The 27,283-nt window shown below is 37.0% G+C and overlaps 1 protein-coding gene across 1 annotated transcript in view; it reads left to right on the forward strand.

Annotated features, from left to right (window-relative positions):
- The window catches only part of NALCN (sodium leak channel, non-selective), a 302,683-nt gene that overhangs the window by 24,390 nt on the left and 251,010 nt on the right, over nt 1–27,283 (forward strand). Inside the window, 4 exon segments of the mRNA XM_046664759.1 lie at nt 10,000–10,083; nt 11,255–11,394; nt 11,483–11,611; nt 24,209–24,363. Of these exon segments, the coding sequence (XP_046520715.1) occupies nt 10,000–10,083; nt 11,255–11,394; nt 11,483–11,611; nt 24,209–24,363 (508 nt within the window).

The following is a 27,283-nucleotide window of genomic DNA, read 5'->3' on the forward strand; positions in this document are numbered from 1 at the left end:
CCAGGGACAAACTCTTCCTTGCTTTTTCCCAGCTTTTGGTGGCTCCTGGCAATCCTTGGAATTCCTTAGCTCACAGCTGCATCACTCCATTCTCTGCTCCTGTCTTCACGTGGCTTTCTTCCCTCTGTGTATCTCTGTGTGTTCTCTTCTTCTTTTAAGGATGCCAATCACTGCTCCAATCCAGAATGACTTCATCTTAACTAATTACATCTTTGAAAGACATTATTTCCAAACAAGGTCACCTTCTGAGGTTCGGAGTGGGCATGGATTTTGGGGGGGACGCAATTCAATTCATTGCACAATCAGTTCCAGCTAGTCACTTGACCAGCCAGCTGCTTGCTGTTGTCAATATTGAAGGTGGGTTTGGAAAAGGCTTTATGAAGTTTTTAGGGTGACTCACAGAAAATTAGGGTAGAAATACAAAAGGAGAAATTCAGTTCAGTATAGGCATTGGACTTGAACTGTCAAAGCCACAGCAGTCCCGATGGGCTTTCCAAAAACCAGGAAACCCAGAGACTCACCAAGAGTCTGTTGTGAGTGCAGTAAGCTGGGCCCTAGGAAACACAGCCTGACTCTAAGATGTGATCCACAGCCCCCTGGGAAACTGTTGGTCCGTGGGAGCTGTGGGCACCTGCCATGCCTCAACTAATGGATTTCAGCATGATTCCAAAATGGTCTGGGTCTCACTAGTGTTAAGCCAGTTAATTCAAAGCATTAGGTTTAGATAAAATTCTGAAAATTGGTAGCTAAACCAGGAGGTCAACTTGAAGGAAAGTCGGTATTTTAAGAGTACAAGAAGAATCTTTTATGCAACTGTAACTTTACTCCCCAGCATAGCCTGGCCCTCTTTTAAATTTTGTGATTCCCAAGGGCCTTGGCACTTGTATTGGTCATTCAGGCAATGGCAATCTCTGAATAGTCTGGATGGAGCACTTTGGGTTTGAAATTACCATGTGTTGACTTTTTTGACATCCCAACTTGAATGAATGAAGGCATGCCGTTTCCCTAGTTTTGTTTCTTGAGTTATTTGATGAATTAAGATGACTTTAACATCATGAAAATAACTGTAGGCATGACTTTAATTGTCACAGTCTAATGATAAAAAGAACAGAGGCGGACTTGATACATAAATTATATATTCATTCCAAGTGAATAGAGCGTTGAGTGAACAGAGGTTTTAATAGTTTAAATATTAGAAGTTGAAGCAATTGTTAAAAAAGAAAAAACTTGGTTTATGACCAGGTTGTTTTCAAAATGCTATAAATGAGCCATTTCTAGTATTTCTGACTTCTGTCAACATTTGGATGATAAGTTATTTACTAAAACCAATTTTTAAAAATTTTCGATGTCTAAGAATTGAAAATTAACGTCAGATATGGTTTTTCTTTTTTCATTCAGAAGTAATTGGATTAAACATGACATAATGCAGATTTTAATAATATCACATTGCTCACATTATCTTGAAGAAGCCAGGACAGCTTCAGGTCTCGTTAAAACTGGTATTCAATGTTTAAATGCCAGCTGAGATTTGGGTTAAATATGGTTGGATATGAGGTCTGATTATCCTGAACCAAGCTTTAAATGTATCATCTCCTTGAACTTTTGCTATTGTGGCCTTCCCAAAAAAGTCATAACTTTATTAATATCATTTTTGTAGCACATACTTCTGAAAACATGCATGTTAGACACAGATTAAAGAGTAAATTGGACTTGAGATCACATGCTTGTATTTAAAAGTGAACTTGCTGTCCCAGAAATAGGATTGCTGGATCATAAGGCAGTTCTATATTTTTATGACCCTCTGTACTGTTTGCTGTAGTGGCCATACCCATTTACATTCCCACCAACAGTGCACAAGGGTTCCCTTTTCTCCACATGCTCACCAACACTTATTTCTTGTCGAACAGGTGTGAGGTGATATCTCATTGTGGTGTTGATTTGCATTTCCCTGATGATGGATGAAGTTGAGTACCTTGTCATCTAACTCTTGGCCACTTGAATGTCTTCTTTTGAGAAATGTCTATTCAAATCCTTTCCCCTTTTTAAAATTTGATTATTTATTTATTTTTTGCTATTGAGTTGTATATGTATATCAAGCCATCAAGTTGCATACCTTAAATATATACAATTTTTAATTGTCAATTATACAAGAAAGCTTGGAAAAAACCCTTAAACTTTTAATCAGAGTTAGTTTTAGCAAAAATATCGTCTGTCACAGTGAATTTATGTTGTAATTTAAATGTTATTGGCTTTGTATTTCTGTATTTGTAAATTTGTTTTTGTTTTACATGTGCATGTGAAATATGTACATATGTAGGTATTTGTGACGTCATAATGAAATACGTCAGCCACATGCCCTGTGAGAATTTTTTAGAGGACCTCGTGTTACTCAAGTTTAAATTACTGTGCCCTTATCAATTAACCCTGCTATAAGTTTTTAAACTTTTATTAAGCACTTGTCTGCTAAAAACATTTTTTTCAGGACATTTCCATGCTTTTCTCCCTAATTCATTTGCCAACCACACTGAGTTTTTAATCTGTCACTCAGGTTTTTAGCCTCTTTACCCAGAATAATTTGCAAATATGTGCTGTGTTTGTTCACATTTAGGACTGAAACTTGTGTTTTCCTATGTGTGTAGGGACAAATGAGTATAGAGGTGCACATCGTGTTCTATTTTAAACATCAGGTTATAATTTTCTTAATGAGTTTCATATTGTTTGGAACAGAGCTATGTATTTTACCTGTTCAGATATTAAATGTTTAGTATTCACTGATTTTCAACTAAAATATTTCTTAGGAACAGTGAGATTTAGTTTGTAAGCGAGTAACTCCAGTATGTCATAGTCTTCTGTGTAGAGGAGTACGTGTGAGTCAATGTTTACCTATGTCGGAGATTTGGGGAGTGCTGGTCTTGTGATTTTGAAAGAGTGTTTTCCATGCATAAAACTATATTCGCCTATAATAAGATATTTATAGAAGCAAACCAGTGTATTGTTACCCATTTATCATACACAACTCTTTAAAATTATACCTAGCCTGATTTGGCAGTGTTATGGTACACCTAAAATTCATACCTAATGCTTAAGATAATGTAATCTAATAATACCTAGCTTATAAAATTATTGCAACAAACCAAACCCAGAAGCTTTATTTTTCAAAACAAAAGTACTGAAGCTGTGGCTGTCTAGTGTTTTCCACTATTTTTATTGACCTAGTGGTCTGCCAAGTATATTGAACCATGTATAAATTTAAAATATTAAAAGTTTAAGATATTTGGGATATAAGTATAATATAAATATAAGCGAGAGTTATAGTCTTAAACCCAAGTACAGTTTCCGAGTTTCCCTTTAATCATTCATCAAACATTGATTGGACACTCACAATGAGCTTGTAACTGCCCTTGGGGAAGGGGCAAAACCGAGCTGCGGCTCTGTCCTCAAACGCCTGGCCCACTTTGTGCAATTGGCTTGTAAAGCATGTGCAGGCCACTCCTCATTTTTTGCTTCCAGTCTATTCCTGAAAACATGTTGGGTAGCATATTTTCAGAAAACAGGAGCCTGTGTTCCATTATTTTAAATGGAAATGAGTAATGCATTACAGCCCCAACCGATTTCTTCAAATAACACTAAATCACTCTCTAATACTAGACAACATCTACCTGCATAGTGCTGTGTAATAAACAGTGTTTAAAACACCCATCGTTCAATTGTTTCTACTTACTGAATTCAGTATGGGATGTTTTGTATGCATCCAACAAAAATGGGAACGTGTGCTCTTATGTAAATAAGCAAAGAAAAATATGTTAAAGTACTATCTACTGTGTTTTATTGAATCAAGGTCATCAGTTATAAGATGCGGCATCACTTTACAGGTCTTTAAGAAAGAAAAAAATGCTGCTAATTGCACTTTGTACGATGTAAGATTTTAATTGATACATTATAAGATACCTTCTAAATTCAGAAATGTTAAACTCTGTTGAGGACAAGGGGAAGTATGTCTTAAAATTGGTGAAATACAATCAAATGGACTGAGATTGGTAGGCTCAAGTCCTGGGTCCCGTGAAAGGCTAACCTTCAGAGGGAACATAGGGAGGAGGAAGGCAGTGACGCACTTAAAACGTACCCATTATTAGGTAGGTTAACAATGCCAGCATAAGATTTAGCCCAAAAGAACAACAGCTAGGCCTGCATTGCACACTGTACCTTCTTGCAGGCTTCATTGACAACTTAAATGTTTCCACTGGCATGTGTGCGAATTCATTATAGCGGTTCTTCTAGTTGCATAGTGATTTGGGGGCAAATATTTTTGCAAATGTTATAAATAGCAAATATTTGTATAGTAAGAATTCAGATAGTGAGAGATAGACCTTCAGTGTTTTGTGAAAATGCTTTAGTGGTCTGTAAAAGGTATGGGAAGGAGGGGGCGCAAAAGAAGAGTGAAGAACTCTGCTTGGAGATATCATAGAAGCCTTGAAGAAAGAGCACTGTAAAGTGATGTCTTGAGGGGTGAGTAAATGTGGTCTGTGGCACAGGTGATGGGGGATGCAAGTGAAGGATTTCACAGAGCGAGCAAAGGAGTCCTCCGGGACACAAAGGCGTGGAACAGCCTGGTGCTTTGGAGAGCTCTGAGTATTTAGCAGTAGCAGATGGGATGTGCACAGGGAGCAGCTGCAGAGGATTCTGTGAAGGCAGGCCTGGCTGTACCATGGAGAGCTGTGCATGCTCTGCGAAGAGCTCAGACTTCTTTCTGTGGTTGGTAAAGATGCATGGGGGATTCCAATCCAAGAGTGACATGATCTAATTTGTATTTGAGAAGTTCACTGTGGCAGTAACATGCTTGATGTACTAGAGGAGAGAGAAACTGAAGCAGAAAGTCCTTCTAGCAAGAAATGTCTTTAAAACTTTTTGTTCGAGGAATGTATTTATTTTAAGGACTCACGCATTGTATAATGTTTCCAAAGCTTGAAGGTATCTGCCAATTAATTCCCACTCCCCGTGATTTGTTTCTAACTGCCTCTCCCACTGATTCCTGTTCTGAGAAACATTCTAGCTCACCAGATCTCTAGAGGCAAAAAATACCCCTTTGGGTGATAGATGTTTGTGCTATTGCAGAGCATCCCAGGTATTTCAGACTGAATTCTTCAGACAATTCTCAGTTGTCTGTTTTTCATCTGGCAATAGACCTCTGTAAAAGTAACATGTATCCTCTGAGCACTGTTGAAGCAATAAATAATAATGCTGAGACACAGTGACAGATGGGCCCTAGGAACTCAGAGCAATAAATCATGTGCTCATGAAACGAGACAAGTGTGTATCATTTTGTTACTGCAAACTATATCCCTATAGATGTCTTCAGGTGAGTGTGTTTGGTGTCTCTGCTTGTTAAATACTTGCATGGCCATTTAAGGTAGTCTTTTATACTGTATAATTGATTGGCAGCCTCCAAGTGTTTACCTTTTTAAAATTTGATGGAAAGCTCTTGAATAACTCCTCTCCCTAACCACCAGCATGCTGATTTCTGCCCACAGCTCACACACTCTCTGCCTTCAATGTCTTGTTGATGCAACAAACAAATTAAAACTCTCCTTTCTTTTTTGAGGTGTTAAAATTTCTCAAGTACCACTGTGCATTCATGTGTGATAGGTTCTCGTTACGTATATTGTAAGCAGAGAAAAGGGACAGTTTATTTTTTGCAAATATTATAACAGGCATTAATACAGTGGGATTTTAAAAGGATCTGGACATACTTATAAATTGAATCATAACAACCTTTAACCAGTTATGGTAAGAGACTTTGAACATGCAAATTGAAAAAGAGACAATTTAATAAGTATGTCAGACACAAAATGTAATAAGAGATTATATTTCAAAGTGCAAGGTTTCAAAGTCTGTATTCTATTTATTAAAAGATATTTTAGATTTAAGGAGCCTTAGTGATTATTGATAATGATTAATATGATATCAATTTCAATTCAGTCATATTTACAATTACATTAGAATGCACAAATGACATAAACCTTGACCCGATTCCTATTTGCATGGCATGTAGACTCTGCTTATTCAAACCATACTAATTCAGGAAGTATCCAAAAGTTATCCCATAATTTCATCTGTGATTTTTCATGTCACATAGGAAAAGAGTCTTAACTTTAAGAAATTACCTTGAAAGATATTACATCTTTCTCTCTTTGCCAGGAGTCAAAGAATCATTTCTTTTAAGGAATGATACCAATAGTTTTAGTGAATGGGTGCCTTCATAAAGTGTACGAATTGACCTCTTACTGTATTCATTGGAATCTACAGAGGATCTCTAAGACATCGTTCTTGTGCTTATCATCATTCATTCAATATCTGCTGTATGTCATACTCTGTGCCAGGTGCTGGGAATACCACCTGAAACTGTCTTGTTTAAAGTCTCAAGGTGCTACTGATCTTCAGAACAGACTCAGGCATTTCCAGTGAGGGATAGACTTTTTTTTTAATGCAGCACCAGAGAATATGTTTAGAGAAGATTTAAGTAGGAAACTCAGATTTCGCCCTTATATCTGATAAAAGGGAGGGACTAAACTATAAATTTATTAAACCACCAGGTGGGGGTTACAAAGAACTATTCTGTAAGTTGCACGATATGAACATTGTTTATATACATGAGCCGAGTTGCCAGTTGTTGCATGAAGTGTGAGCTAAAGCTGATCAGAGGAGGCTGTGGTCAGATCAGAGTCTGGAGGAAAAAGTTGACACAGACTTGGGAGAATTTTTCAGGAAGACAGAACAGCCTGAAGAACAATGAACCGTAAAGAAGAAAAGGTCAAAAAAAAGGTGGGGAAAATCTGAGTGTTACTGGTCTTTGTGTCCCAGTTCACTATAATGCTGCTTATTAAAGGTTTTTATAAATATTGGTTGACTCTTGGGAACATGAACCGAAATATAATATGTAAAACTTATGCCTAGTGGATTATTTCACATATTTTACCAGGAAAATAAAAAGAAGTCAGTTCTAATTGATCATCATATACCATCTAGTGTGTGGTGGTCTTATTGGCGACAGGTAAATGCCACTGTGAATTTCTGGAAGGTCTAAAGCAACTCCAACAATGGAACTAAAATTACTTCCTAACTCAGAAATAGTTTTCTGTGTTATAAAGTAGAAGTTTTGCTAAGCCAGGAGGTCATTCGAAATTAGAATGTGTTTGCATGCTTTTGCTTTATTCAGGATCTCCACTGGGGTTTCTAAAATGATTCAAAATAATCCATCCTTTTATATAGTTCAAAATAGGCTTTAGGTCAGCTTTGCAACATCAATTTTCTTAGCAAACAAATTTGTATAGTAAATAAGAAACAAAAATTCAGCTAACTCTGTTATTGATAGCTTTACATTCTGAATTTGTGAGAGCCAGACTTCTCAAATTTGATTTTATTTGTGCCAACTGACAAAGTGATTTTTGTTAAAGCTAAATTTTTTAAAAAATTTAGTTTTAAAAATCTGTTTTAAAAAATGTAATATATGAACATTAGTCAAAAGACATGTGAATGGATATCCTGAGAAAAGTGTATCTTTCTTTCACCCTTGGTTCCTGGCCGCTCTGTTCCTCTCCCAGGGAAATATCACTGTTTATCCTCACTTTTTACATTTTAAATAATCCTCAATATAATGAGAATCTCTCATATTGTATTTTATTGAATATAATTTCTTACTAAAGCAGATTATGAAAAACAAAAGAGGTTAATTGTAGTGACACTATATATAACCTTTTTTAATGACAAAAAAAGAAATAAAATAATACTATTTGGGAAAAATACCATATAAACTCATCCTGTTTGGGTACCTATGTACTCAATGATTTATAATTATTCTTTTCCATGCATAACATTTACTTTTAATTGTTCCTATCTTAAAATGTTCTTTGCTGAGTCCCATAAAATTTCAGTTTTCATTTTTGGAATTATTTGCATTTTTTAAAGAATCACAACTATGCCTAGTACTTAAAATAAAGATCAAGAGATTTTTCTCTCCCTTTTTCCCAGCATACAAGTAGAGAACACATTTGTTTAATAAAAGTCAATTTGAATATATACACTTTTGTTTTTCTGCATAACACTATTAGCATATACTGTATGTTTTACATTTTTTTAAATTAACTGAGAATGTAAGTTACATAAGGGCAGGAGTTTTTGTTTTGTTCACTCCAGTGTCACTGGTGCCTTGAACACTGCCCCAGAGCACAGAGATGTCCTACACATTGAGTGAATGAATGAATGTACAAATAAATATATTTATATACTAAGCAACTCAAGGGAACCTTCAAAACAACTTTAGATAATTTATATTCCATTATTTTTTTGGATGTGACTCAAAGTTAGGTGCAGAGAAAATTGAATTTTTATGGGCTATCTTGTCTATATTTAGATTATAATTAATTTATATTTTCAGTTAATTGTGCAGTATAAAGGCAAATACGACACTTATAGTAAAAGATACTTCATGAGGTTTTGAAGACAACTATAATACCCTTAACTTATTTGTTCTGTGTTTAATATGTGCAGATGTGTGTACGTAACCAGTGATGTCCTGAGATATAGTTTCTCTTCAACAGGTTTAAGCCATCGTAGGATGATCATAACACTCAGGTGAACAGGGTCATTGCCCTCCTAGCCACCCAGACTCCAAGCCTCAGATTTTGCTTTCATGTCTATTGTGAGTTTTCTCAAAAACACACTAAGTTTGGTTAATTCTCTTCCCATTGATAAAATTATTTGTGCATTCTCTTGGGAACTAGCATTGTTTTCTCTAAACTCTCCATAAAATTAATCTTCCCATCTTTCCCACCATATTTATAGCTTTATTATAAGTTATTCTGCCTTATATATTAGCTCAGTGTGTACATATCTGTTTTTCTACACAAGATTGTTGTGTGTGTGTGGGTGTGTGTGTTCCACTAAGCATTATACACCCCCTTATGTAAAGTGGGAGCTTGCCCAGTGTTTACTAAGTTGAGTTTACACTTCATATCTGGGTCAGGTAATTTTTATTATCATACCGTTAGTTTTGTGAATTACAAATTATTTCTGCAAACTGCTCAAGGAAACTTTTTGATAACCTATTTGTTACTAAGGGTGGAAGGTTCTGGAAATTGTTTCATTTTCATAAATATTCTGCAACATATTTTATTATTTTACTTAAAATCTTGGCATTCTGTTTCTATTTTTATTTTCTAAGCAGGTTCAATCAGAGCTGGTAATGATAGATGTGACTGGCTCCAGAACTGAGTTTCATGGATTACTGCAGTCCTAGTGACTCAATGGGGCAGGACTAAGAAAACAAAGGCCTTTCTATTTAAGATTTCCAATTCCAACCTCTTGAGGTTTTCTGTTTTGTTATTCCAAAGGAAAATTTTTCTGAAATTCCCATTTTCTAAATCCTAATGTCACAGTAGATTGACTGTTAAATGGAAGTAGCGTGTCTTCTTTATCTCTCTTTTACATATATAATTGGAGTTAAAGTCAATATATGTTCCCTTTGAAAATGAAGGCAGGTTTCTTCTTCAGTTTTAATTTAGCTCTTGATGAATTCCTGGCTAATTTCCCACTAATGGTGGTCGATCCTACAGGCTGAAAGGCCTTCACGCTGACCACTGTGTGCTCTTGGCTCTTGTAGAGACAGAGTTGTTTTAGGACCTAAGCTGCCTGTGGAGTTGGATGGCCCCTGGTTCCTTTCGTAGTAGAGTCTGTGTGGCTAAGAAAAGATAGTGATGCTTTTTCCCTTTGCGTGAATTCAAAATTTTACACACAAAGTTCTGCAGTTACTTGTGTTTTATAGATTATTTTACTCGTGTAGAATTCCGTTTAAAATGCTACAAGCATTCCTTTTGAAAATCTGTTCAATTATAATACAAAAATTGTGGCTAGCTTTTACTGAATTAACAGTTCACTCTTCCCTCCACAGATGTTTTTTGAAATTATTCATTTTTCCTAATAACACCATGTGAAATTTATTTTTAGGGGGATAGTTCCTATGTGAAAGATCGCTGGTGTGTTTTTGATGGATTTATGGTCTTTTGCCTCTGGGTTTCATTGGTGTTACAGGTAATGGAAACTTTTAAATTACAAAGGGGTGTTTTCCAAAATGGGCATTATTTTGCATTGAAAATCTAAGTGGAAGTATTAAAGAATCTATATCAAATGTGATTGTGTAATTTTCTACAACACTGTTATTTTAAATGTTTATTGATTAAAAAAAGGCTAACATTTTAAACATTGTCAGTCACATCTGGAAATTATTTCTTAATCAGAAATGAAAATCAATACTGTAGAAAATTATTTCTTATTAAACAGATATAAAAATATATTCATTGAAATAAAGAATATGGGATGAGGTTTCTGTATTTTTAGAATAAAAAATTGAATTAAAAAAAATTCCAGTCTTTTGTGTGACTAAATCCTGACTAAAAGCAGCTAAATATAGATACATTGGTATATATGTTGGTCAACATAATATACTATATTCCAAATAGAAATTGCCTTACTATGAAAATGGGAACATATGTTATTAAAAAGGCCTAAAGAAGGGATTTTGTTGGAAAACAGTAGAATTCATTCCCATGCATTCAGGCTTGATTTTGCATTTAATTCCACTGAAGTTACCATATTCTTCATTAAAAAATTCAGAGTAAAATAAATTCAGAGTGTATCCTATGAACTCATTAAAGTGCTTATTGATAAACTGTCCTTATTTTTATAAAGCTCACCTTTCCAACAGTCTAATTTCACCCTGCATATTAATGTACTCTTCTCCATTTAATAGCTATTGTATGATTGACAAGTGTGTTCTAATTATCATTTTGCCTTTGTTAGTAAATGGTACAATTCTTTCTTACATTTTTTTCATAATATTTTTAACTCCTTCTCCATTGCTTTATTTTCTGAATACTCAGGAAGTTCCACTAAAGAACATCGTTAGTGAGGAAGGCTTAGCATAGTTATTCCATATTCTAACTTGGCACTTGTTTTTGTAATAAAAACGAATTATACAGCAGATGAACAAGATTAATGACACTTTCATTAGTTTATTTATTTATTTCTCTTAAGATAGCTATAGCTTCAAAATATACTCAAAAGAAAATTGATTTTGGTGGAAAATAATGTAGGGTGAAGTTCAGGGTGCAGGATGTACCAACTGATGCTGTCTGTATATGCCATGACTATAAGCAATGCTAAAGGAAAGTCTAAACTTGTTCGTTCACCTCTTAACTTATAGGTATTTGAAATTGCTGATATCGTTGATCAGATGTCACCTTGGGGCATGTTACGGATCCCACGGCCACTAATTATGATCCGGGCATTCCGGATTTATTTCCGATTTGAACTACCAAGGACCAGAATTACAAATATTTTAAAGTAAGCACTGCTTTTATGTAAGTTACGGGGAAAAGTTTATGACTCTTCCTGTAAATTTCACCTACTTTACCTGCTTTGTTTTCCCCAGGCGATCCGGAGAACAAATATGGAGCGTTTCAATTTTTCTACTTTTCTTTTTACTTCTTTATGGAATTTTAGGAGTTCAGATGTTTGGAACATTTACCTTTCACTGTGTAGTAAATGACACGAAACCAGGGTAAGTTTATCTACTAACTGCGTTTTAATCTAAGTGATTAACAAGGAAGTGTCTACAATTTTCATGAGTAAAAACCTCTGTGTCTAATTGTTTTAAAAGCGTTTAGGTACTCTGTTCTATATTCTCTGCTTTCTCAAAATTGTTTCATCCAATTTTTAAGACAAATATTCAAGACAAGCCAGACTGAAAAATGTACCCCTGTGGGAAAGTAGATTAAGCAAATTCAAAGTGTACATTTAGAAATTTTCCTCAGTGTGGCAGAATGGGGAGTGTGCTGACATAATACTGTCAGAGTATTTACATTTCTCGTTTAAATAAGATGGGAATGGAAAATTGCATAACTACTTTGAAAAACAGTTGGGTAGTTTCTTAAAAACTTGAGCAGACAGCTACCTTATATCCCATTCATTCCATTTCAGATATTTAAGCAGAGAAACGAAACTGTTTGTCCATACAAAGACTTATATGTATGCAGTGACTTTGTGATAGCCTAAATTGGTAAAACCCAAATTACCATCAGCCGATAAATGGATAAACAAATTGTGATATATCCATATAAAGAATACTATATAGCAATAAAAAAGTATGAGATATTGATATACACAACATCTTGGATGAATCTCACAGTGATTATGCTGGGTGAATGAAGCCAGATGAAAAAGATTACATATTCTGCAATTCCATTTATATAGAATTCTAGAGAATGCAAGCATATCTCTTAATGATAGAAAGGAAATCAGTGGTTGTCTGAGGATAAGGGTTCATAGGAATAAAAGATTACCCAAAAACAGTAAGAAGCCTTTGAGGTTGACCAGTATGTTCATTATGTTGATTGTGGTTCTGGACATAGGTCAAAATTTATCAAATATCTACATTTTAATATGTGCAGTTTATCGTATATCAAGTATCCCTTACTGAAATTGTTTACAAATGTTTTAGTGTGAAGTAGAAATCTAATTTTCTTCATATGGTAGGGTGACTGTTGCAGTGCTATTTGTTGTGTGTTGTTACCCACTGAATTTAATGCTGCCTTCTCATTTGCTAATTCCCCGTCCATATTTGGGTCTGCACCTATGGTCTATTGTGCTCCATTGATCTATTTGACTACCCCTTCACCAACATCACAGTCTGAAACTCTTTTAAATTACAACTTGTTTTTGTGCATGGGGGCACATTTCCAGCTCCCAGCCTCACCTCGGCTCCGGACCCTGTCTTCTGCCTTGTGTGGGTGTTAAAACCCAAGCTCTTGGATACCGGATACTTAGCCCCATTCACAGCATCATTTTGTCAACTCATGTACTTCCCTTCCTCCAGTTTTTGGTTCTCTCTTATATTTTGACATTTTGGAATGTATTTTTCTTTCTTGTGAGCCCAGATATGCATTTTTAAATGTTACCATTTATCCAACAGCTCTAGTTGTTTGTAGTGGAAGGAGTAGAATTTAATGTAGTGCATCGTGCCAGAACTAACATGCTGGCACTCGTAGCTATTTTTTTCCTGTTTTCCTTGTTACACTGTGAGGTCCCTGAGGACACATATGAGAAAGGGTGGAGAAGATGCATCTCCTATCGCCAGTACCTAGTATTCTAGCACAGAGCAAGTACTTAGTAACTGTTTATTGAAGGCATGGTTGGTAATATATTATATCTGGACAGATAATAATAACGTTATGACAAATTGATAAAGAAGAGGAAATAAAAAAAGAACAGAGAAAGGAAAGCAAGGGGCTCAATTCAGGGAAGGAGAAATGGTTAAAAAATAGAAAAGCAATGTTCAAAGCCTAGAAAAGCAGTGAATTAGTACAAACACTGGGTAGGAAAGTTGGAGGAAGTGGTGAGTAATGAGCTGACTGTGTGGGTGAAGGAAGAGACAAATGCGTGGAAGAAAACCTGTAGGTGTTTTTTTTTTTTAAGTGTAGGTAGGCTGTGGAATATGTCTAGATTGTTCCATGAATGAATACAAAGGTGGAAAAAGATATTGTGTGGGCGTGAGACAATAGACATAGAGATGAACAGAGAAAGCTCTGGATGAGAAAGCTGCTGTGTTCTAACAGCAGTGAATGCAGGAGGTTGGTTTAAAGTTACCACTTTATTAAAAACCAAGTTAGAATTTGAGAATTCTGAAACTTGTTAACACAGCTAGAAGATCAGGCATCACGCTGGCAAACTTTGACACATAAAATTGAATACAAATTGGGAATGCTTCTGAACTCACGGCCCTTGAATCACTTCAGTAAGTACTCTCTGCCAGCTCTGTACTATACTCCGTACTAAGAAATGAATGTCTTTGAAAAAAATATGAAAAGACCTCTTGTATTCTGAATATTAGCTGCTGCTCATTGCTTTATCCTAAAAATGGAGTTCCCATTTGTGAAGAATTTCATAAATGTTGGCAGAATTTTCAGTTACTCAAGACATAGCAGTTATGGGGGGGTGTCTGCATTTTCTCTTTTTCCCATATGTGTAATATCTGCCTGATAGCATTGTGTGCATACACATATATTCTGCCTTCTCTTTATGTGATTCTTAATTGACTGTTTTGAGAAGAAAATACATAACTACCAACATGGTAATGATGTTGCTCATAAAAACAATGTTCAGAAGTTTGATGATTTATTTCAGAGACCAATCATTTATACCATTTTTCTTTTAATTTTCAGTTCAATATTAAGGGGTTTAAAGTTCTACTCATAAGCAGAAAAATTGTCGATAACCATTTTACCTTTTAGTTCCAGCCCACATATTAATTTACTTTACTTTTAGATATTCAAAAAATGTCGGAGGTCAAAATAAAACACATAAAAGTACCAATTAAAATTTTTTCCAACTTTTTTGTTTCCTCCTGTTGCTTCTTAACTAGGAATTTCTCATAAACATCTCTGGGTCAGATACGAAGGTTGTGTTTCCAGCCGTCAGTGTTGCCAGTTGCTTTCATGACCTCATTTCTCTTAATCGTTGTCCTTTAACGATTGTTCCAATTTCTGCTTAATTGACTTGCATGCACTATAGCCTAGTAATGAGAGAGCTTTCAGGCAGAGATGTGGCTCTTCAGAAACCTGCATATCCTGGGTTTCACAGCTGACCCCTGCAATTGATTATGTATAATCTGTGAGGCCAACAGAATAAATAAGGAAGCAACTCAATACACACGGTTTTGCTTTTAAATGGAGCTGGTTTCTTTGAAAGCAGATGGAAGGGACTCTTAGCTCTGTCCACAGTAGCATTACTGTAAAGCTTTAGATTCTTCTCCGATATCGAATGGTGACCTAAGGCAATTATGGACCGAGTAATGACATTTGACTAAGCAAAGCTGTTCATATCCTGAAGAAACTCAAGAACAGGAATGGCCCGTGACAGAAACAGGTGTTGCAAAATGCCAAATACGATGGCAGAAATCTCCCTCAAGCTAAAAGAGGAACATGTGACACTGAGCTGGTAGGTGACATAGAAAAGATGAACGCTTACCTGACGCTTTATTATCGTTCCAGAGAAAGGAGAGAAATTTATTCATAGCTTAGTATCAAATAATGAAATCTTATTCCCAAGAGTGAGATAATTAGAAAATCTTTGAGATAAGTAAATGTAAATGTTAAGTATATGAAAGTTTGCTATACAGAGAGCAAGATTCAGCCAGGAGTTCAGGTAAATATTTCTGATGGCTGGACCATTAGCTTTAAGACCCCGAGGCAGGGGACCACACATCACAGAAGCTCAGGACAATCCTGGTGTGTCCCTATTGTTTCAGAGTAATTACTGATAGCTTCCTTTTTGATCTCAGGAGAGTCCCAGTGTGAACAATACGTTCTATGGCCACCCACCCAGGGGCAGATTATAGGACTTGGTATTTTATAAAATATCACTAAGACTTAGACCAGAGATGATATAATGTTGGATTTTTGACAGTTTTCTATTGCTGGTTCAAATAAAATTTAAGTTTACCCTTTAAGACACTTGCAAAATAAATGAATTATAGTCATGTGCTGCATAAAGATGTTTCAGTCAATGATGGACCACGCAGACAACAGTGGTTCCATAAGATTAGTACCATATAGCCGAGGTTTGTGATAGGCTATACCATCTGGGTTTGTGTAAGTACACTCTGATGTTTGCACAACAACAAAATCACCTAACAACACGTTTCTCAGAACATATCTCTGTCATTAAGCAACTCATGACTGTATTGTCTTATAAATTCTGTTCACAAAATGATAAGGTTTTTTTAAATGGAAAGGTCAGATGAAGTAAAAATAGAAGCATTGTGGAGCTTATTCATTCAGTGACTCTTGGATGTTTTTAGGTCTAATGATTGAATTGGGCAAGGGCACCTTGTGGTTGAGGCGTCTGGGGACAGGGGCTTTGGTACTTTCTAAATCCTTCTCAGGCCTTCACTTGTAAGGTAGCTACACGTTCTTACCGTTGTGGAGCCATTGGCTTCATTTGACCATCCCAAAACGATGGAACCTACTGGAGTGGGAAACATCCCTGCTCTCCAGCCACACAACTCTGCCAAACCACATCCAGTAAACGTAAATGTATTCTGAGTTCCTAATATGGACGAGGCAGTTTATATTCATAAAGTGATCTCGCAAATTATGTTTTATGATCCTGAGAGAGAGGAGGAAATAGCTCCTTGCCACACATTAATTAATTGGTGAAATTACCAACTGAAGTCCTATATGCTTGGCCTCACATTCTGGTGGCCATTTTCCATCATGCCAGCTGTCTCCTTGCAGATCCCTCTCCCTCTGGATATTCTAGTTCCTGAAGCAAAGGGAGAAGAGCCGCTGCTTGAGAAGCTCTTGACCTTGATTCAAAATGTCAAGGGTAGTAGACTTCGTCTTCTAACCTCAAAACAGTTTTCACATTTCCAGTTCAGAACAGATCAGTGCTTCTTCTGGGCCCCGAGACTGGGCTTTCCTAACGTTCTTTTTGAACCCATTCCTTGCCTGATCCTGTCTCAGATGCCAGTCTCCCGGCCCTGTCACATGGATTGTCCCTTATCCACATTGGCAAAGTAATGAGTGATATTGTTAAAGACGTAAACCTGGGGAAAATATATAATTAAAAAAACTGTTCGGATATACTAAGTAAGGTGACTATTTAAAATACTTTAAAAAAATAAAATACTGTTATTTAAATTTTGTGCAATATTTAAAAAATATTTAAATTTACTATTTTGCTGCATGATGAATTCAGTTCTTTACAGCTTTGCTTATCTGGCCATCCAGGAAAGGATGAGGAAAAGGAAAAATTGTATTGAAATACTCTCAGTTTAACAGTTAAGGGGGAATTTGTTTCCTCATTTCTTAGAAAATGTGCCAGATCTACTAGTTTATAAAAAGAGGTGTGATGTCAATAATATTTCCTGCCTCAGACTATTTATCTTGTTTTGTAATCCTTCTAAAAAGTCCAGGCAGAGCAATTAAAAGTTTTCAAAAATCAATGAACGGTTTCATCTCTGCAAATTCCAGGGTGAGATTAGTTTTCCGAAGCATCCAGCATTAGAATTAGCCAGGCCACTTTATAGGAGTTTTTAATTAATCCTGAAAGAAGAGGTCAAATAAGAGTGAAACCAAAGCCAGGTGATTCTCTGGGGTGAACCCAAAAGGTGGGTAACAGCCAGAGCAGGTTTGCTGTCAGCACACGCAGTGAGAAGGACGACCTCTAAATGGAGGGCTAAGCTTTTGGCAATAAAGTGAACCTTGTTTTCATGCCCACCACTAAGAGTGAGGCAAGCAATGACCTAAGTGATCAAAGGCCATATTCACTATTCTCCCAGGTGTGAAGATTGTGTGCGTATGTGTGTGTGTGTGTAATTCACTCCATGGGTTTAACTAGAAGTGTGTTCTTCTATTTATGATTTCTTCCTAGATAATACAATATAAATAGAAAAGAAACTTATTGATGCAATAAATAACAAAATGATCTTAAGGTGCATAGTGTTGTCTGTTGCATAAGGATTTGTTGTGCTATGTACTTCCTTCTTGCACCACTGACAGTTTCCAAACTGAAATACATTGTAGCTTGGTCTCTGTGAATGTCTTTTACAATAAATGGGTCAAATTTGGCTATGGAAAAGTCAGCATTTTCTGCTTATCTTCAGTTCTTCAAGGGAAAAAAGTAAGAATAGTGTAAACAAGATTGTTATCTGTAAATTCCCATAGTTGGCATATTTTGTGAAAACCTTGCTGCTAAATTAAATAATAATCTCTTTTATAAGTTAGTGTTTTTTGCCTTTTTCGCCTTTCTCACAAATGAGGGACAGGTTGTGGTCAGCTCAGTATGTGTCAGTCACATGGTGTCATTTTGAGGAAAGCACAAATCCTTGTCTTTTTTCCCAATCTGCAAATCTCTGAGAGTGTAGTTTAAAAATTGTTTGGTATGATAACAACTAGTTGTTTCTAATCCCTCAGAAAAAGCTGTGAATAGTTTCACCTACTAATGAAAGGGTTAAAATGTTCTCTTTCTCTCCCAGCTCCCTGGCCTCTCTCTCTCCTGTGTACCCCCAGGTGGTGACGTTTCCACTTTCCAGAATGCTGTTGTGTATTCCACCCCTAGAACTAGGGTCTAGTCACTCCAAGCATCACCCCTACTGGAAAGGTTTCCCAGAACTCAACATCCACCAGCAGTAGTCATAGTGAGGTTTCTATTTTGAGCTTTTGTAACACCGTGATGCTAGAAAGAGCTTTTAAATGTTCATCATGCTCTGCTGTGGGCATTACTTTCCTATTTTCTCTCTCACGTTAGGCAGTACAGTCCCTGAGTTAGAAATACCTTCTTAGTCATCTCCATTCTTAGCATGTTGCTTGGCATAGAATAGACCCATCAAAAATAATTATTTTGAATGAATGAACAGATGAAATAAAGTGGCCCCACTAAGGATATGGGAAAAACAATTTCTAAAAGGGGCTAAGTAATGATAAGCATAGTTATGTTCATAAGTGACAGTAATTACAAAAGGCCAACACGAAATGTGTTACAACAAGCAGTGACAGCAGTTGGATGTCAGTAGAGAAAGATGACACTGTGAGTAATGAAGAGAAGAATTTGAACGTAAAGTCTTGAGCGATTGCATTTGGCATTGGTGTGTCTTGTGGATGGATGGGAACAGAACACATGGGGCACATGGTTTCACTCTATTTACCTTTTCTTTTATATAAAAGTGTGATGAGGTCATTCTGGGAATTGTTTTTTAAATAGCTGAAAAGTTTCTCTCATTTTTACGCATGAGGAAACTGAGGCTCAAATGGTTAAGGTGAATTGCCCAAGGTAATTAAGTTGGTTCATCACTGAACTGAGATGACAATCCTTGTGTTCCAATATATAGCTCGACGCTCTGTGCTGTCAAGAGTAATGTTAACTTAGACCCGTAAGACTCTAAAGTACTGAGGTGTTGTTTGGGGCTGTAATAAACAATTTTAGCAACAAGCTCAGAAGACATTTTCTTAGATCTCAAACTCCTACATAATGTTATTTGTAAATAGGATATTTTCTTAAGAATTAAAAAAGCAAACAAACATACGCCAGGCAGATAATGAAAGTCTTTTGAAAGTCCATTAACTGTTCTGAGGGATTCCGGTACTCGTTTGAAACATGGAAACTACTAAAGCCAAAAAGTTAAAAAACTGAAAATCCATGCCAATTTTTAGATATTACACTAAAAAATTGCATAAAAACAACAGGATCCAATTGTCGAAGAGTTCTTTTATAGTTAATTTACAAACAAATGAATAAGTAAGTAAATTTGCCATAGATTTAAATAATGGTGGAAAGACAGACACATTCATTCATTTATTCAAAAACTACTCATTAAGCATCTACTATGTGTTAGTCAGGGCTTTGCAGAGAAACAGAACCAATAGGATATATATAGAGAGAGAAAGAAATTTATTTTAAGGAATTGGCTCATGTGATCATTGGGATTGGCAAGACCAGAATCTTGAGAACAGGCCAGCAAGCAGGGAATTCCAGCAGGAGTTGATATTGCTGTCTTGAGTCCACAGACAGTCTGGAGACAGAATTCTTTCCTCTTTGGAGGACTTTGGTCTTTTACCTTGGTTTTAAACATCACAGACTATATGTGAGGGACTAATGGGAATTGGAGGTTACACTGGGCAACAGTTGAGTTTGGAAGATGTCCAATAAACAGTTGACCACACCAAGATGAATTACATGTGTCCCAAGTGCCAGATATGGAAAGTGTGGGCACTTTAAGAAATTATAGCAGGGAAACCTAATCCAGGCAGAGGAACTGGGAGTGGTTCCCCTGAGAAAGTGACATTCAGGCTAGGCTTGAAGGCTAAAACATGGGGTCAACCAAGCAAAGAGGGGAGGAGAGATTTCCAAGCAGAGGACAAGGTCCTGAAGTAGAAGGAGCACACCAAGCCCTGGGAGAAGGCCAGCAGGGTTGGACATTAGGACACTTGGGGGAAACAGAGGAACTAGATCCTTTAGGGTCTTGTAGATCATATTGAAGATTTGACACTGATGGACTTAGAGTAGGACAGTGATTATGAAAAGTCTCTCTCTGTGCTCTGTGGCAAAAGGATCAGAAGGGCTAAGTGTGGCTGCAGGATGGCCAATTAGCAGACTAGATAGTGGTGCATGTGGAGGTGGAGACAGAGAGAGCTGAATGAGCTCAAAGATATTTTGGAGGATATTTAGGGAAACATGATGATTAGTTATCAGAGTTGAGAGAGAAGTAGGTATCAAGGTGATCCTGAGATCTCAAGCTTTCTTGACACTTTGGATGATGGTGCTATGGTGCTGCTTGCTTGAGAGGGAATGTTGGCTTAGAAGTCAGAGTTCTTTATGAGATATATAGAGTTGGAGGTCGTTTTGGTGTAGTGGAGAGATGTAATAGGCAGTTGGACATGTAGTTCTGAGACTCTAAAAGGACATCTAGGACAAGAGAGAATTGAAACTATGAAAGTGGATTTGATTGCATAAGGAAAGAGCATCGTGAAAAAAGAGGAAGGCCAAGGACCAAGTTCAGTGCAACTCAGTACGACAGATCAAATACAGGAGGAGAGATGGAAAAGGAGAATGACCTGAGAAACAGACAAAACTAGCATCTTCAAAGCCAGCAATGTTGCATCTCTCTGTGCCTTTCTTCCATAGTCACATCCCTCTCTCTCTCTCTAACCACAACTGGGAAAGATTTTTCATTTTTAAGGACTCATGTGATTAGGTTGGGCCCACATAGATAATCCAGGATAATCTCCCAAACTCAAGATTTTTAGCCTTGTTCACATCTGTAACCTTAATCCTCTTTTGCCATGTACCGTAACGTATTCATAAATTCTGGAGATTAGAAACGTGGGCATCTTTAGGGGGCCATTATTCTACCTACTACCAGAACAGCTATGTAGAATGCTGCTGAGAGGTCACAGAAGATAAAAAATAGAAATTTTCCAATTGAATGTAGCATGTGAAATAAATGAGAACAATTTGAATGGATTGGAGATCATGAAAATGGGCTGAAGTATTAAATTAAGATCACAAATAGATAACTTTTTTCAAGAAATCTGACTGTAGGTAAGAAATGGCAGGTCTTGAAACCCACTTAAGCGTGACTGGATGTTTATTACGACTGGGAGAATCATTGTCTATATTTGGAATTTGGCGGGTTGGAGCAAGAGTTCTACCCTCCTAATTCCAGAAAGCTTCTTGTTCTGTCATGAATATCTGAGGGAAAATGAACAAGGAGATAATTAACATTAACAAATAAAAATAAAATCTAGAAGATTCTTGTTAATTGAGAAAAATGAAATTAAGATAAATAACATATATTCTGAAACTCTTGACGTTCATTTCAGTTTTAAAAAAGTAATTATCATGTGGTTTTAGATACATGTGTTCCAGAGCAGTTAATCATCTAGTAAATGCGTCTTTAAAAAGCATTTGCTAATAGCTTGATGTTGGCAAAAATAATGTGTTTCGAATCTGCTGCCTCTGAAGCCAAAAGATTTCAAAATCATATCTGTGCTGCTGAGGGTTGTGCTTAAAATGAGAATCAGTCTTAATCGGACAGAAAAAAACAAATGGAATCAAAAAGGAAAAAAATACTCTAATATTTATAATTTACTGAAAATATAATCATAATAGTTAACAGTTTTTTGAACGATTAACCTATTCCCAGCACTGTTCTGAGAGTTGTACATGAGCTCATTGTACATTAGCTCACTTAATGATTAAAACTCCCCTACAAAGTAGGTGCGATTGCTCTCCCCATTTTATAAGTGTGGAAGCTGAGGCAGTACACCCCAGGGCTGGGGCTTCTATCTAGGCAGTCTGCAGATTTCAGACTATCAATAACAATAGGTAACATTCAACACTTAATGTCGACCAAGTACCCATTTTAAAGTACTTTACAGACATAAATCATTAGATTTTAATCAGAACTCTGTGAGGTAGGCATTTTCCCACCATCTTATGGGTGGGGAAACTGAGGCACAGATCAGTGAAGTCACACATGTAGTAAGGGCTGAGCTAGAATTCACACCCAGCAGACTGGCTGCCGAGTCTAATTCCCTATCCAAATAGCTGAGAGATGATGTTTCCTGAAACTTTTTCATGTAGACACTGTTTTCTTAGACATTGCTGCTATTGTCTTTTTAAAGTATTGGAAATGGAGCTAAAATTATTAATTTTGATGGGTTAGTAAACTGTTCGCTCTCCAAACTTCACCTTACCTTCCTCAACCATAAATGAAGAATTACGTGATCTGTAAAGTTTCTTTCAGCTGCACAGTTCTGTGAACAAAACGCTTTCGGTATCATGTGCAGAAATTCCTTCTATTCATCTGACAATTCTTTATTGTTGTGTTTTTACCTGCCATGATTTATGCTGTGTTTTATTGTTGTAGTGATTAATAATTATTGATTTATTGGGTACTTGCAACATGCTGGGTGCTATGCTGCATGCATTAGTTGTTTTCTTTACTTAATCCTCACACAACCTTCGCTTGTAATTATGAAGTCCCCTATCTTACAGATGGGGAAACTGAGCTCAGAAACATATAGAACTTTATTCGAGTCCCTCAGTCAGTAAATGGCAGAGCTTGGGATCAAACCCAGAAAGCCTTACTCTCTGAAGCCCAGTCCCTTTACCACATTGTCCTAATGGGAGCACCACATCAGGAACATGGAGTCAGATTAGATTTAAGTGAAGAGGCATCATTTGGCTTATGTATAAGAATGTGAAATGAGGAGAAATAAGTGATGTATCTGTCTAAAATTATATCTTTCTGACACAACCGAGTGGTAATTTCCACAATTAGAGCCTTTCCCTTGGGTTTTGCGTGTGGGGTCCAAAGGACCACCTTAAAATGTGACCAGAGGAGACAGTTATTTAAACACTTATTCCCAAAGATGTGTAGACAAATTAGCTCTCTTGTAGCTGACAGAAGGTAGAGCCCTGAAGGAAGACACGTAGGGTGTCTGAATTGTGGGTGAAGCCTTTAGAACTTTGTTGATGACTGAGACAGAACTGCACAAGGTATCACCAGGCGTGGTGTGTGTGTGTGTGTGTGTGGTGGCGTCAGTCAGCTAAGAGACTGGGAAGAGTTAGGCATCAGACTCCAGAGAAAGTGTATTATATCAGGGGAAGGAAGCAGCCAGTTGAATATAAGAAGATGTTAGAGAAAAGAAATGTGACCCAACAAGTCTGCTGCAATTTGGCCCTAAGCTGAAGAGACTGAGACTGTCCTAAGGTTGATCCCCACTTAGGAAATGCCTAGAGACATTTATGTAGTGGGAAATGACCATAATAAAACCATGGGTTTAGAAGGCTTGCGAAATCCTCTAGACTAAACTTTGGCTTCTACACAATCCAGCCTCAGATAGCAGCTATTTGGGGCCCATTTTTAAGGTCAGCCCAGAATGACATTCCACAATCACTGTTCCAGTGATTATCTGTACTCACTACCAAGAAAACCATTACGTTTCTAAATCCTTCTACATCAGCTTAATCTCTAGCCTGTGCTCCAGAAAGATGAAAAAGGGTTGTATCGCCATCCACCTCAACGATGTTAATATTCCTGGAGTTATCACTGAATCGCCCCAATCTCTCTCCAGTGTGATACCTTTAGCTCCTTCCATCTCACCTTATTTGTCTGGTTTTCTTTCTAAATGGCACATATGCCAATACGGAAGAAGGCCAAGTGTCATTTATGAGACTCCTAGTATTTGTACCATAATAAAAATGACTTTTATCATTCAATGTTTACTTAGAAGTAGAGAAGTTAAATTTGTGCCTACAGTAGGATAAGGATTTTGTGAATAATGAGGAATCCCCAGACAAGTTAACATTCCTTATAAATCTGTAGGAAAGTTCCTCCCTTTGCTTATCTGGGTCTTGGACTTGAATGACAAAACCAATAATGGTCATAATATTTTATAACAAGCCATGTGGATGAGTTGCATATCATTTGAGAATGTTTAATGTGTTATTAATGTTATGAATACTGTTCCTGAATCAGGAATCTTACATCTCTGTCCATATACAGCAGTTACTAATGCACAGTGATTACATTATCTCCTTTAATCAACATTTACAGTTGTGGAAATCATCTAACCCTTTCCTGTGTTGTTCACAGAAATGTAACCTGGAATAGTTTAGCTATCCCAGATACGCATTGCTCACCAGAGCTGGAAGAAGGCTACCAGTGCCCCCCAGGATTTAAATGCATGGACCTCGAAGATCTGGGACTTAGCAGGCAAGAGCTGGGCTACAGTGGCTTTAATGAGATAGGTCTGTCTTACTGATAAAATGCATTTTCAGTTTCTATTTTACAATGTGTATGAAATGGAGAGAATACTTGTGTAATTGATATATCATGTTAAGACTGGCTATATTATTTAGGAAACACAACTGCAAATTTTAATTAGATGTCTATATTGTAACATATTCTACCTAATGGGCTGTAACATGCAGTTTGTGTCTCTGTATATTCAGCAATATCTGTATAGAGTTAGATATCTCTCATTTTAGACTATTTTGGTTCTTAATTATAGCATTTAAGAGTATTTGTCGAGCAAGGTTCAGGGGTTGTTGCCTCAAAGATAAATAAGGTGTGGTTTCCCACCACATTTAGTGATACCCTGGTTGGCAAGGTAAGTCTTAACTAACTGGAATACTAGGCATTGATGAGTGCGTGAGAGCTGAAAAGTAATCCTGGAACGGAAGACAGCTAATGCCATGTTTAATGAGTGTGCATCAGCTATGTAATAGATGCTTATATGTGAGTATGATGTGCTCAGATGTGTACGTTTATGAGTGGCTTGTCCTATTAAGTCCTGAAATGGGCCATTATACCTAGTAATGAAAGAACTTAGCATCCGCCATTTAGTTGATATCATTGCATTCATTGTAATTTCATGCAAGTTGCACATATTTCATTATTGAAACAAAAAAAACATGGAATTCTAAACAATTATTTTATCCTTTGAGAATTTGTCTTAGCTCAGGCTGCCAATAACACAATACACAGAGTGGGTGGCATAAACAACATAAATTTATTTCTCACAGTTCTGGATCTGAAGTCTGATATCAGGGACAGGCATGGTTAGGTTCCAGTGAGAGCCCTCACCCTGACTTGCAGATGGCCACCTTCTCACTGTCTCCTTATGTGGTGGGGGGAGTTGGGGGGGCAGAGAAAGAGAGGGTGCAAGTGCGCTTTCTGACATGTTCTTATAAGGGCACTAATGCCATCCTGGGAACCCCACCCTCATGACCTCATCTAAATCAAATCACCTTCCAAAGTCCCCACCTCCTACTACCATCCCATTGGGGGGTTGTGGCTTCAACATATGAATTTTATATGTTCAGTCTATAACAGAATAGTTAGCAGAATCATTTTTTTAGAAACTAATTTTTCCTTAAAGTTTCAAGGCCCAGGTGCATTTAAGAGCGTTCTAGACACTTTTACCCAGGGCCAAAGAGAAAAATCTTTCAGTGTATAATAAGACAATGGTTGTGTTCTTTTGGAAGCCAAATCTATTTCCTGACTTTGATGTGGTTTCAAATCTCAGTGGGCCAGCTGTTCAATGGGGGATTTCATAGCCAGGGAACCTGGCCCCTGCAACCCTGGATGGCCACTGCTGTGAACCCAGCCCCATCAGAAAAAGTGGCTGATCAATGATATTCCCACCCTGCCCTTCCGTCATGGCAGCTCCTGGAAGGTACTACACAGAATGGTATAATGAACTCTGGGCCAAGTATTGGAGTTTCAGAAAGAATATATGAAGGTCTTGCATTGATTGAGGAATAGTTTCCTGATATATGAACTAGACCACAAGACTAAGCCTTTGACAGAATCTAGGACTGAGTATTTAGTATTTAAGTGTAGTATTTCAGTTTCTCTAAAACTTAACTGGCTTTGGAACCAATCCTACATTCTTTCCCCTGTCTAAAAAGTTCAGGGACCTGTTATGGATTATACTAGTGACTTTCAGGGATGAGCAGGGAATCCTAGGTGTGGTATGGGATGTGAGATATGTGGATTTGGTAGGCTGTGTGGAACAAGCTCCAGGAGTCCTAACAGCTGGGACACCACTAGAATGCATGGCTTGTCAGAGCCTGCAGCTCTTTCTTTTAGGGGCTAACTGGGTGTACCCATGTGTTATGTGGAGAGTGCCCAGCTTTCAGGAGTCAGGCTGCCCTTGCATAAGAAACCTCCAGTCCTTTATAATCATATTGCTAACTCAAATCACACCCTGACCGTTTTACATGCCCCAGTTATACCTAAACTCAAAATGCTGCATTACACTTGAGTTCATTCATCTTTCTTCACTGTGACTTGTAATGGCTTCAACTAAGTTAGGGTACGCTCTCTCTTTGAGAGAGCAAGTCTCCTTATAAATTGTGTTGACTTGAGAGGCCCAGTTCCAGGAGGGAATTGCCCTGGGGCAGTAGGCCCCCACTGGGGCAGTAATCTTACTGAAGCTCTACTGTTTATTTATACATTTATCTCCCAAGGATTTAAGCTCCTTGAAAACAGGAAGCTGGTCTTTTCATCTTCATGTCTCCAGGGCCCAGCAGAATGCCTGGCTGTAGGGAGCCCTCTGTAAATATTTACTGATGGACTGAACAAAGTATAGGTCCTTTTGAATTCATTGGTGACCAATCCTGTTTGTGTTAGGAGATAGAGCCATAATAGAGAACCAAGTTGTTTTCTTGTTCTTTTCTCTGATTTTCTCTGTTTTCCTTGGCAGTATTTGCTCTTCCTCATGACTTCCCTTTTTATACAGGCTTAATTTGGTCTGTTTGCTTCTTTTTCTCAAATCATGATTGAATTCATCATCATTGTATGACTAATGGTTAGATAATGAAATGTTGACTTTGTACAAGTCAAAATTGTAAAGGTCACTATAGTTTAGATTGAAATTGATAACTACTTCCTGCTAGTATGTGTTTATGTAGATACACAAACTGTAGTATTTTAGGAAATCCTTTTAAAGTTGTTATGGAAACAAAAGATTATGTTTCCCCCAAAATAAGGAAAATAAGTTATTTTACTGACACATGTGATCATCTCTTTCTGCATGCAGTTGAATTTAAAACATAATCAGGTACCTAATTGTGCATATAAGTTTGGTCAACGTACTTTACATGTAAGTAATCATGATTAATTAAAAAGGAGCACATTTCCTTTGCCTACTAATCCAATTAT

This window comes from Equus quagga, chromosome 6 (assembly GCF_021613505.1).
Source record: "Equus quagga isolate Etosha38 chromosome 6, UCLA_HA_Equagga_1.0, whole genome shotgun sequence".
Taxonomy (NCBI): domain Eukaryota; kingdom Metazoa; phylum Chordata; class Mammalia; order Perissodactyla; family Equidae; genus Equus; species Equus quagga.